Here is a 12,040-nt window from a genome sequence, read left to right as displayed (position 1 = left end):
TTTAGAAGACTTTGAAACAGTTACTAAGAGCTTGAATTTTCTAACCAGATCATCACCATGGTCGATTGTTCACGTACGAAAAAAACCGTGAAAGTCCGGGTTAGAATTGGCCTTCAGCAACCCATGCTTGTCGTAAGAGGTGACTAACGGGATCGGGTGGTCGGGTTCGCTGGCTTGGTTGACACATGTCATCGGTTCCCAGTTGCGCAGATCGATGATCATGCTGTTGATCACTGGATTGTCTGGTCTTAACTCAATTATTTACAGGCCGTCGCCATATAGCTGGAATATTGCCGAGTGCGGCGTAAAACTAAACTCACTCCTTTACGTACGAAATATGTATACAAACAATTCTGGCATTCCCTCCGTACACACATTGCTTGAATTGAACTTGGCCCAAATTCAAGTCACTCCGAAATCATCCCAAAAATTTCCTTGACAGTATCTGGTGGACCTTCGCAGTGTTGCTGATGTCTGCCTACATGTCGTATAATATATCGCAAGAGCTGATAAACTACTACAGTTACCCAGTCATCACCAGCACGAAGGTGGAACTCCGAGAAGAGCTCCCCTTTCCAGCTGTTACCTTCTGCAACCAAAGTCCTTTCAACCTGACTGCTGTCAAAGAAGCTGATCCATATTTGGAAAATTATTTCAATAGCGCCAGCCTGCTTGGGAGTTTTAATGGTCCAGTCAACTGGAGTGACCCGGGATACGGTTCCACTTTCTCAAAACGGCACAGTCTGGATTGGTGGAAGAAGATATTCATGAATCTAAGCAAATCACTCGAATTTTGCATCATGAAAAATGGTTGGTGTATGGAAGCTTTGAAGCCAGTGGTGACCAACATGGGGAACTGTGCAACATTCAACTGGAATGCTTCTGATATTGCTAAAGTGAGAGTCACGGGCTACGATAGTAACCTCATCATATTTGCCAATATCCATCATGATAAGTATGTGCTTGGTTCACAGATGGCGGCTGGTTTGAGGGTAGGTACACTTTGATTTTTGTTTTTGGGGTTTGTATTTTTTGTTTTTTTGCGTTTGTTTGTTTTGTTTGTTTGTTGTTGTTGTGTTGTTGTTTGGGGGGTTTTATAACAGAAGATACGGAAATGTATATCAAATGTGAAATGCATGTTGGAGATAACCGTCCACCAATAATACTCGCATGCATTTTTTTCTGCTCTTTTGTCAAAGATTTGACAAAGATGACGTCATGTATGTCTAGGTGATTCTGCACGATCCCCGTATTCACCCTGACGTTGCGACATCGTCGTTCTTGGCAGCTCCGGGTACGTCAACGTATGCAGTCGTGAAAAGATCTACGGTTTGTAATGCACTGTTGTTAATATTCCCCAAACTGTGGTACCACCCATATGCGTTAAGTGTACTATGAATGTACGTTTATTTCGAATTTACTACTGTTGAAATAACATGTAAGGGCATTTTGTGCACACTGTTCAACGACACAAAAGTGACCACATTTACTTTTTGGACACCTGGAATTCAGTAAATGTGTTTCGGTATGGCTGTTTGTGCCAGGCACCTTTGTTAATGCAAATACCTTTCGTGAATTAACCATTTAGTTCGTCCGTTTCCTGTAGCTTCAAATGACATTTCCGACCTTGAAACCTGAATATCTCTCTGTTACAATATTAACCAGATGAATTGTTTCACAATATTAAAATACTTGGCATTACGACGTAAAAAATCTGTCCGAACTCTGAGGCATTGGGCCTTAATATACTTTGTTATAGTCCGTTTGGCTCAAAAGCGGACCGATGAATTGCAGTCTAACTCGAAAACTAATAAACATAAAATACTCAATGAATCGCTGATCATAATCAAAACATCAGACCAACTCTGTGATTTGTTTGCAGAATTTATGTTCTAAAGTTTAAAATGTTGTTTAACAAACTATCATTAAAAATTTGACACAGTTCACTATTTGTTACGGGGGAGGAGTGCAGAGAAAGGGACAGCCAGGTGTTAGAGAAGCAAGTGCCGACAACGTTATTGATTCATTAACCTGTGATGTGCCGTCTCCATCCTTTCTCGCACACCTGGCTGTCCCTTTCTCTGCACTCCACCATCGTAACCAAAAGTGAAATGTGTCAATAATTTAATGATAGTTTGTGAAACAACTTTTTTGTTTTTAGGACATAAATTCTGCAAAAACCTAACAGAGTTGGTCTGAGGTTTTGATTATGATCAGAGTTTCATTGAGTATTTTATGTTTATTAGTTTTCGAGTTAGATTGCAATTCATCGGTCCGCTTTTGAGCCAAACTGACTATAATACCGCTGATTACTACAGGAAATAACCAAGTGGTTCACTTTCACTCAAATGGTCAAAGAACACGGATAACACACTTAACACCAAACTAACCATGGATATATAATGTGAATTATAATCTATTTGGATTATATTTTAATTCATAATGTTATTTATTTATTTTGTTTGATGCAGTTCCAATACCTACCTGCACCCTACCTTTCCTTTGGGAATAGAACATGTGTAGACACGTCATCTCCTACGTTCAATAACACACTAGAATATCACGACTTGTATACGTATGAAACCTGTCTCGATGAATGCTTCACAAGGATTATCTTCAACAAGTGCGGGTGTGTCAGGCCTTCGGACCACGGTGAGCACTAAGGACACTGGTCAATTTTCGACCATCAATAACATCGTCCTACAACATTCTTTTGCGGTTAAATTATATAAAATGTTGGCAAGGGTGGTTTTATTAATGTTCGTGATAAATTAGAATTACATCATTCGAAATATAAATGAATAAACGTTTCAAACATTATTCAGGCTTTTATCCAACCATTGAACGTGTATTTGATGAATGATGAATGGAAAATACAGATGGCGTTATAGAGAAATGGCATTCCTGTTTACGCAATCGCACATTGTATTTAGCTTCGATATAGGTTGTTTAGTAATAGTTAACTCGGGAAAAGCTTTATTTTGATTGGTTACAATGGTGTCTCAAATTCGCATGTGGTGCCCCAGAGAAAATTTTAGTAATTTTCTCTCAGATTGTATTATATACATAATAATGGTATCCTCCCAAAACTTCCACACCTTATAACAACAACATTTCTGGTTGACTGCACACACTTTAGCATACTGATTACCCAGTCTGTAATGGTTTAATCCATTAATCAGTAATGAATACAGAGAAGAGTAGAAGAACAGGCTGTGATAGGGCCGTTACGGTGGTAACATACCGTCACAGTGTCACTGCCGTAACATGCAGTCTTTACCTGTTTTTTTATTAAATGACAGGGACATCCATAAGTAAATCTTTTGCCTATTACATATTCTTTAAACATTCTGAAATATCTTTTAACGTAAACATGTAAAACTGGCTATTATTAAAATGTCACTACCGTTATTATGTCACTACCATAATAATTAATGCCAATGTCCATACCATAACGATACAATTTTCCATATTTAATTAAAACTGATTTATGTGTTTGTGCCTGGATTTGGTAGTGCAATTATGTTTGATAATAGAGCTTCAAGTAAACATAATGCAAGTCATATTCTCATTTTGATTTTTGTTTGCTACATATAACTTTATATTTGCCAGTCAGATTTTAAAGGAATTGTTTGGCTTGTTGGCTCCTTTTAAGCAATAAATATAAAATTACAAAACTCATTAGCCATGTTAAATTGTAAACCTACATATTTTAATATACATGTACATTAAGTGTACTTTAAGCTTGAAAATTTATGTTTTGTATATTCAGAATACTATTAACGTAATCAACAACATTTCAAGTTAAAACAAGAAAACAAAATTTACAATTTTTGCCTACATGAAATATTATATATATTGCAGATTTATTAACTAACTGCTCTCTTCTCTATTTGAAACTTTACTCTGCTAAGTCGGGTGATGTATCATTATCTGTTGTTTCAGTTCAGTGCACTGCTTGGGTTATCCTATTACTTACAAAGGGGTGGTGAGCAGTTGTTGTTTTAACAATGTGTTGTAGTATTGGGATGTGGAAGTTTAGGGATATAACCTGTTCAAAATTCATAGTGATAGTGACGACAACAGGCAATACAATGGTGACACCAGTGAAACAATCACTTTAAAGGATTGTGTATCGGCAAAAGCTCGACTGATTACTAAATGGCATTAAATGGAATATCTTGAAAAGGATTTAGTATTCATACTCAATCCTGTTGTTTCCAGGAACCATGGGGGAGATATGTTCCATCATTGAAGCTTACACCTGCTATTGGCCAACATATAGTTAGTACACTTTCCACGTAATCTCACCACAACATCAATTGCATCATTTGGCTGGCTCTCTTTGTCTGCTTAAAGTTCTACACTACCATGACATTTTCCCTAAAGCTTTCTCTTTAATATATTATTTAACATTTACGGTTTTTATGTTTTGGCTAATGTAATAATGGTCCAGTTTGAATTGTAAAGGTATGGTTCCTATCCTTTACTTTACAGGTAACGTCTCGCAAAACCCAGATGTACATTCAGAATGTGGCTGTGAAATCCCATGTAATTTTGATACATACGAGACAAAGGTGTCGTCTTCAAAATTCCCATCCAACGTCTCTATACAGTACATAATTGACCTCGGTTACAGTGGCAACGAAGAAATCCTAAGGTTTGTATAATCATTTGTCACCAAGTACGTGTTTCAGACTTTAACAGGTTTTCATAAAGATCTCCAGAAATAAATTGAATTCATGGATGGATTTTAACATTGTAAACGGCGGAATATTAATCATATATTTTATATCGACCAAATAATTAGCAAGTATTGAACGATCCATGCATTTCAAATGTCATATTAATAAATGCATTGCACTACTACAACAGTGAGTGTGTGAGTTTAGTTTTAGGCCGCACTCAACAATATTCCAGTAAATAATCTAGACTGGACCAGACAATCCAGTGATCAACAACATGAGTATCCATCTGCGCAATTGGGAACCGATGACATGTGTCAGCCAAGTCAGCGAGCTTGACCACCCTATCCCGTTAGTCGCCTCTTGCGACAAGCATTGGTTACTGAAGATCAATATTCTAACCCGGACATCCAAGGGTCCACTACTACAACAGACGCTTAGACGATGTTCATTTCTACATACATTATGTTCATTGAATCATTGTCCCTCGTGTACATTTTCAGAGACAACTATTTGGAAATAAGAGTTTACTTTGAAAACCTCATGCTCCAGGTAACTGAACAAATCCCAAAGTATACCACCGAGACCGTCATAGGTATGTGAACTCCAAATCTTAACATGTTGTAACTGAAAGTTGTTGATATTTGAACAGTAAAAACTATAAATGTTGTAATATCAGCTTCTCGTTTATGCACTTGTTTAAAATTGTTCAATGTTCCTTTTGACAATTTGTGACATAGATACAATGTTGTAAAATCATGTTAAACTCATCCTATTTTGAAACCATTCAGTACTTGTACATCGTTAACGTACTTACATTGTATGTTTAAGCACATGTTGGGCCCGAAAGTTTTAAGAGAAACCAAAGCATGAAAGGAAAGGTTTTAACGATTGATCATAGATATACTGACAAGGCTTGTTAACTGCTTTAACTCACAGTGGGTGGACGGCCATGGTGTGGACATTTCCTCAGTTGCATTACGAGCACTGGACTACTGAAATACCACATGTACAGTCAGTGTAATGTGTATTGAGCCTGATGGTGATTTCGATACTGACTTGCTGATTTTCAAGTTATTTTACATCAAACATTTAATTCCATCAATTTCGATCTTTACTCGTGTGAAAAGGAGGAATTGCATTTCTTTCTAGGTAACCTGGGAGGTCAGATGGGCATCTGTCTGGGAGCCAGTATCCTGACTCTCACAGAACTCGGAGAGTTCTTTCTCATACTCTGCCTGTCCATATTCAAACGAATGCAGAGAGGTGGAGAGATAACGCGTATTAAGCCCATCACCAAATGAAACAGACCGATCACCAAAACCATGATTCAAACTAACAATTTGAATTTAAGTCTTTAGTTCTTTTTAATTTCTTTCTGTTTCATTTTCATTTGTGTATGTGTTTGAGTGACATCATATGCTTATTATATAGTGGAAAGGCGAACGGACATATGTCTCAAATGATTTTGGGGTTTGTCAATTTATTTTTATTCACTTCACTTGGATACAATCATCTTTGTTTGATACATTCTGTAGACATAGTTATATAATGATACAATATAAGAAATGGCTTATCTCTTTGTTACAATTTGCAGTGAGAATAATGGTATATAAAAGAGGCACAATGCAGATAAGCTTAATGATTAAGATTATTCCATTTTCTCTCAGATAATTTGTCTCAAATGTTTCTTCAATTACATTCAATGTATGTACCGCACTTTATGCTTATATTTCACTCATATGATCTACCGTGTTTAAAACATTTGTACAGATGGATAAGCCTTTTCTATATTTGTCATGCATGACACTTGCAATGAACATAGATGACATGTCAAATGCATTTGGATAATCCTAAATGGATAGGGTGGTAAAATACTGAGGCTTTATTGATTGCACGTCATTAATGTTATTGTATTTTAATTGAGCGCTAATGATGCACGCAGCAAATCCATGGTTTAAACTCGATTGTATGTATGTCGACACCGTGGAACCATATTATGGCTGTGTGCGGCGTTAGTCAACAAAACATAAATCCATAAAGGGATGACAAAAAACCGCCTTGATGTGTTTGCAAACCTTTATGGTTTACTTATTTCATAGTGAACATGTCATTTTCGTCTTGTTTACTCTCAAATCAATTTTGCTTATAAATCAATAATATCGTTAACAGTTTTATGCCACCATCCGACTGTCAGCTCAGTTCGTTGACTAAACCCAAGTACAATTCATTCTGCACGAATTAGTGTGTGTGTTACAATGCTAGCTAATTCATACCACTCTTTGTGATGAAATAGCAAATCCTATATGAATTGATCGTCAATTGCTCGCAATAGGTTATATTCCCAACTTAATATGGTTTCATATTTGTCAGTACGATACCCGTTGTGATGGGAGAATGGAAAAGTCTAAAACAAATCAAAGCTTTGACATTCGCCTCAATTCATATTACTGACAGACTATTCAAAGTGATGTTACACCCAGCTCACTCACCAGTACCTATGAAACGTAAAGGGTATGAAAGAGTCCTTGTTCAATCTACGGATGTGATTATCTACATATACAAAGATATAATGTCAATGTTTACAAGCAAACAGTTCGTAAATTAGGACTAAGTACGTTTACCTTCCACTGCAAGGTTTAATCTGCACTTATTGGTGATATTAACCGACAAACATGAAGCCAGATTGATGAATAACATAGACAGGAAAACTAATCAATAAACCGTGAGCATAAGAAGAATATGTTTCCATGTGACGCTTCGTGGGTGGTTTTAGTGTCTCCTGGTGGCTTCTTGGTTTTTCTACTCACAACCAGTAACTGGTAATCTCTCCTAAATCCCGTGAATCCATTTTTGACATCACAGGCATTCATATTGTTGCAGTAGCTCCTGGAATTATGTCACATGTTAAATTAATCCCTATAAAATTATTACATATATGTAAGACAATTGGGACGATTATAGTAAAATGTCTTCCTCTATCAACTCCCTGTGCCTGAATTTTCTGAGCAAAGATGTATATACTGCACCTAGAGATATTGGCAAGTCCTAAAATCCCCAGACAATGTACAAACACTGATCAAACTTGAAATGTTTCATGGGTGGTTTCAGAACAAAACTGAAACTGAAAAATAAGTGGAAATGGTGATGACGAATTAAGCCTTGATGTTATTCCAGGCTATGATGATAAAAGGCTAATGGAGATATTAGAGAGTAAAATACTTTGGTTTAAACAAACTTATATATACAATCCACAAAATACCTGGTTCAATCATGATAAGAAATAAATATCTGATTGCATATTTGCCTAAATTCTTAACTACAGCTTGTTCAACTTGACCTGATCAAGTGAATACTAATGATTTGTGTGACCGTGTCACAACTGGTTGGGTATATTATTGTGAAGGGGTGCTCCTTTGTCAGATGATTGGCGTAAACGAGTGGAGTGATTGTTGTACCTATTGTTGAAAAATTGCAAAGCGACTATTGGGACAGAAATATTGCACTTGAACATGAAATAGAAAAAGTGATAACTGAAGTGTTGTTTTTCCGACAGGTTCTGTAACGAATTCATGTATGTATGCTTTCAAGGACACAAGACAGTAATATAACATTCTCTGCACCCCTATTTTATTAAGGTAACCCGATCTGCCGTTTGTGCCATATGACCCTCCCGGGTAATGCATGTATGTAGAGTAGCTATAGGTCAAGCTGAACAGGCTGTACATACTTATTAAAACACTATTTTACCAGATGTGTGGCAAACGGGATTGCTATTCAGCCAAATTACAAGAGAAAGGGCAAGTGCAGTGTTTCATACCTTTCATAAGTGATTGAAGCGTCTCAGAAATCATTAGACTTGTGCTCTGACTTGTCAACAACAGTGCTCGCATCATCATTGTAAGTCCTCACGACACTCAAGCGAACCTCCCATAACCAAGGTGAATAAAACTTAACCTAAGGCTATGAAATGAAAAGCTGGTGTTCTTTCACCGTTTTCAATGACGTCATGGTTACACGTGATAAACTGAATTTGTTGATTCAACTTTGAATAAAACCACCCAATTAAGTGTGTTAAATCGATATTGATGTGTGTATTTGATATATATATATTTCTGGTCGCCTTTCGAGAAAAGGCACACTGCCTACTTGGCAAGCCATTTGTCACTTTATAACGTGTCACTGAGGTTCGGAAAACAAACAAAATTACATTGTACTGAGTTATGATATTGTTTATTTTTAATATTATATAATTAAATCAGATATGTTTTATTTCAGACTCTCCGTTTTTGTGTGTGTAATTTCTTACAGTAGTTGAGGATTGTTCGTAATCTATGGCGGAACTGGGGGGAGGGGGTGTTAAAGGGTCACCTATTTTGGTCTGGGGAGGTAGGGGATCAGCAACATTGTACATAAAAATATCTAATCATTATACTTGTGGGGTCATTAAATTTGTACATGATATGCGGAGAGGGGCTGGGGCACTCATACATAAATTTTAGTGGGCGTTATACACATTTAACATGCTTCTCCATAAAATTCAATTACCTCACAAACACACACACAAACAAACTGTGGTTGCTCTTATGACTCATTACACTCCAATTTGAATAATTGTCGGCATAGACGTTGAACTGGGCTCTTTTTCGAAACGTTCGGTAGCCCTACGAACTTCTTAAGTCCATTATTGACACACATTGGCTACGATCAAAGGTTTAGAATTTTAGGATACGACCGTTTCGAGAATACGGGCCCAGTTTCCTTAGGGGACGACGGTCAGCTTACACTGAGGTTTTCGGCAAGTATGGTTCAATGACGTGAAGGCTTAAAACCAACATAAAGAAACGTTTTGAAGAGGAGGTCATCTATTACCTAATGCGTTTCCGTCAGAACTTTATGCTTCAGACAATGGATGCTAGTGAACGATTGTGATTGCCATACATACTTTAACCGCATGCATTATAGTTGAGCTTCAACAGGATTGATGGGTGAACAATTATAACTTACAAGTACATTGATTGCACTGACTTCTGACTGACTGAGTTTAGTTTTACGTCGTTTTCTTAGCAATATTCCAGCAATACCACGGCAGGGGACACCAGAAATGGGCTTAACACATTGTGCCCATGTGGGGAATCGAACCTGGTCTTCGGCGTGACGAGCCAACGCTTTAACCACTAGGCTATCCCCACCGCCCCACATTGATTGCATCGTATTACATGATTTGATGCACGACATTCAATGAAAATTTGAAGTTCAGTAAAATATCATTCCAATACAAAATCATCCTCATCTTTAGGATACTTTCTAGTGGAAATTCTCCTTAAAAACATAACATTTGAAGTCTCTGATTGATGAACTTGAAGCTACATGCTTGCAGTGCTCTTAGTGAATTATTGCCATCTGGGCAGTTGTGTATGATTATATGCGTGTATCACAGCACACAACCAAAGTCCGGGCTCCGTTGAAGGAGACTTCGTCATGAAGAGAGTCGGATATTCCAGAGTCAATCAAACATCTTCATTGTCACTTCAAGTAGTTCAACAGATCCATATCGCAGTTTTCAATGGTAATAGTATAGTTGTAGTTTCTGTTGTATGCGGACTGCTGCTGATATTACAACATATCATAAATTATCCTGTGTTAAATGAGTACCAAGCACTAGTTGCCTGGACATGTGCGCGCCATATAAATATCGTATAATAATAATAATAGAGTAATTTTTCTCTTGACGGCTCTGTTTTGGGACCTTAGGAACTTATCAACACTTTTGCACAGGGTTCATTAAGCGTCATCAGAATACCCAACGATAGCTACAATTTGAAAGAGTTTCATTTTAAGTCGGTCGTGGTTAAAATGTAGATACACCTCAACTGTTAGAAACAATAGAGGATTATTTAAATAGAATTTAGAGCCTTCGAAACATAAATTTGCACTAAGAAATAATGTGTCAAATGAGAAACAACGGAATAACATCACCTCTAATTTTGTTCTGACACACGAGATTGTTATTTTTGCAATGACCAGGATGTATCACAGTGGACAACAATGCTGTGTCTAAGTTGTTTCTACCCGTTTGAAGGCTCGGTGCAAGGCTTTGCAACAGCTGAGAACATCTGGTATTACCATCAGCCCAAACGTGTAAAAGACAGTAACATCTATTCCAAGTGTGCCAACATTCTGGGCACCTTTTTCTCTCGTCAGTTTACACTAGTGTATCGGCGTACAGTTTTCGACAAGGTTTTGGTGTCCAAGATGAGTTTTTCCCTTGATCTCTTCTGTGATTTCTTTCACTGCTTCTTCATCCAGCACTCCTCGAGACGACCACTCCTTGCAGTAGAGACAAAACGCATACACTTGAAGTAGAGTCTTGAGATTGTTAGTCTTCAAGGACACACTAGACGTAATTGCCCCCTGCAGCTGTGAATTCAGTGCCCAATGTAGTGACTATTGAAGGTGTAAGTCATGGCGAAACATCCTTTGGATCGGACTTTGTTGATACAGACGAGGGGATCGGTGGCATTTACATGTCTGAGATTTCAGTCTTGCAGGAGTGTTGATTCTGATGCTCCAATCCACGTTCAACGTCAGCTGACATTGTACTTGCTGCCATGCGATGATGCAGAGCCGATTCTTTGTTGGATCAGACTTGTTGATACAACTGCGAGATTTGGGACATTAGAGAGGCTTGCCATCGTTTCCGATATTGACGTTGTTGCATACGCATTTGTCGAAGACGTATGTAGTCCGGTCGCTGCATTTATTGCTTCTGTGGAAGGTAATTCAGTGAGCTAAATCTTTGAATTTGTGGTGATAAAAAAGTATCGGTGGTCTCAAAAGAAGGGGCACTTGTCTCTGGACTTTACTGACGTCAGTGTTGAGTATCTGGAAGAAAAAAACAAAACATTTTAAGTGTTGAAATGTATCGGGGAAAATCACCTTTATTCTGGCCGAAGTACCTGGAATAACACGGTCCTGTATGCAGCGCAGGATGCTGTGTTGCTGATATTGCTGGAATATTGCCAAAAGCATCGTAAAAAGCTAAACTCACTCATGCCGACTAAAAAATAATGTTGAATATTGGTGTTTCATAATGGTTTAGCCCGACGGCCGATAGCGTTCCAGAGTTACCTCCTTGACCGTTGTTTATGTGTTGACTGCGTCATGTCGTGGAGTTTCAACAGATTTCGGAAAGTTCTGAGTGGATAAGAACGTTCAAGAATTTGTGTCAGTATATACATGCTGGCTGTTGTGTTGTGCGACAAGGAATGACACAAAGGACTGACACACGGAACTGACACAATGGAATTACACGGGACTTTTATGTCACTACACGTTCTGTTTATGTTTCTGAC

The 12,040-nt window shown here is 37.8% G+C and overlaps 1 protein-coding gene across 1 annotated transcript; it reads left to right on the top strand.

Moving 5' to 3' along the window:
- Positions 1-482: 482 nt before the first annotated feature.
- On the top strand, positions 483-10,464 carry LOC124279532 (acid-sensing ion channel 4-B-like; the record flags this gene model as incomplete). The annotated part of the gene is made up of 7 exons (XM_046715354.1): positions 483-992; positions 1,231-1,294; positions 4,225-4,284; positions 4,498-4,660; positions 5,189-5,280; positions 5,838-5,904; positions 10,401-10,464. Coding segments are annotated over exons 1-7 (1,020 nt in total), but the record flags the coding sequence as incomplete, so codon positions are not given.
- Between the last annotated feature and the right edge of the window lie 1,576 nt (positions 10,465-12,040).

Source organism: Haliotis rubra, unplaced genomic scaffold (assembly GCF_003918875.1).
Source record: "Haliotis rubra isolate DU_JTF1 unplaced genomic scaffold, ASM391887v1 Scf2516, whole genome shotgun sequence".
Classification (NCBI taxonomy): Eukaryota; Metazoa; Mollusca; class Gastropoda; order Lepetellida; family Haliotidae; genus Haliotis; species Haliotis rubra.
This window is presented reverse-complemented; position numbering and strand designations above follow the sequence as displayed.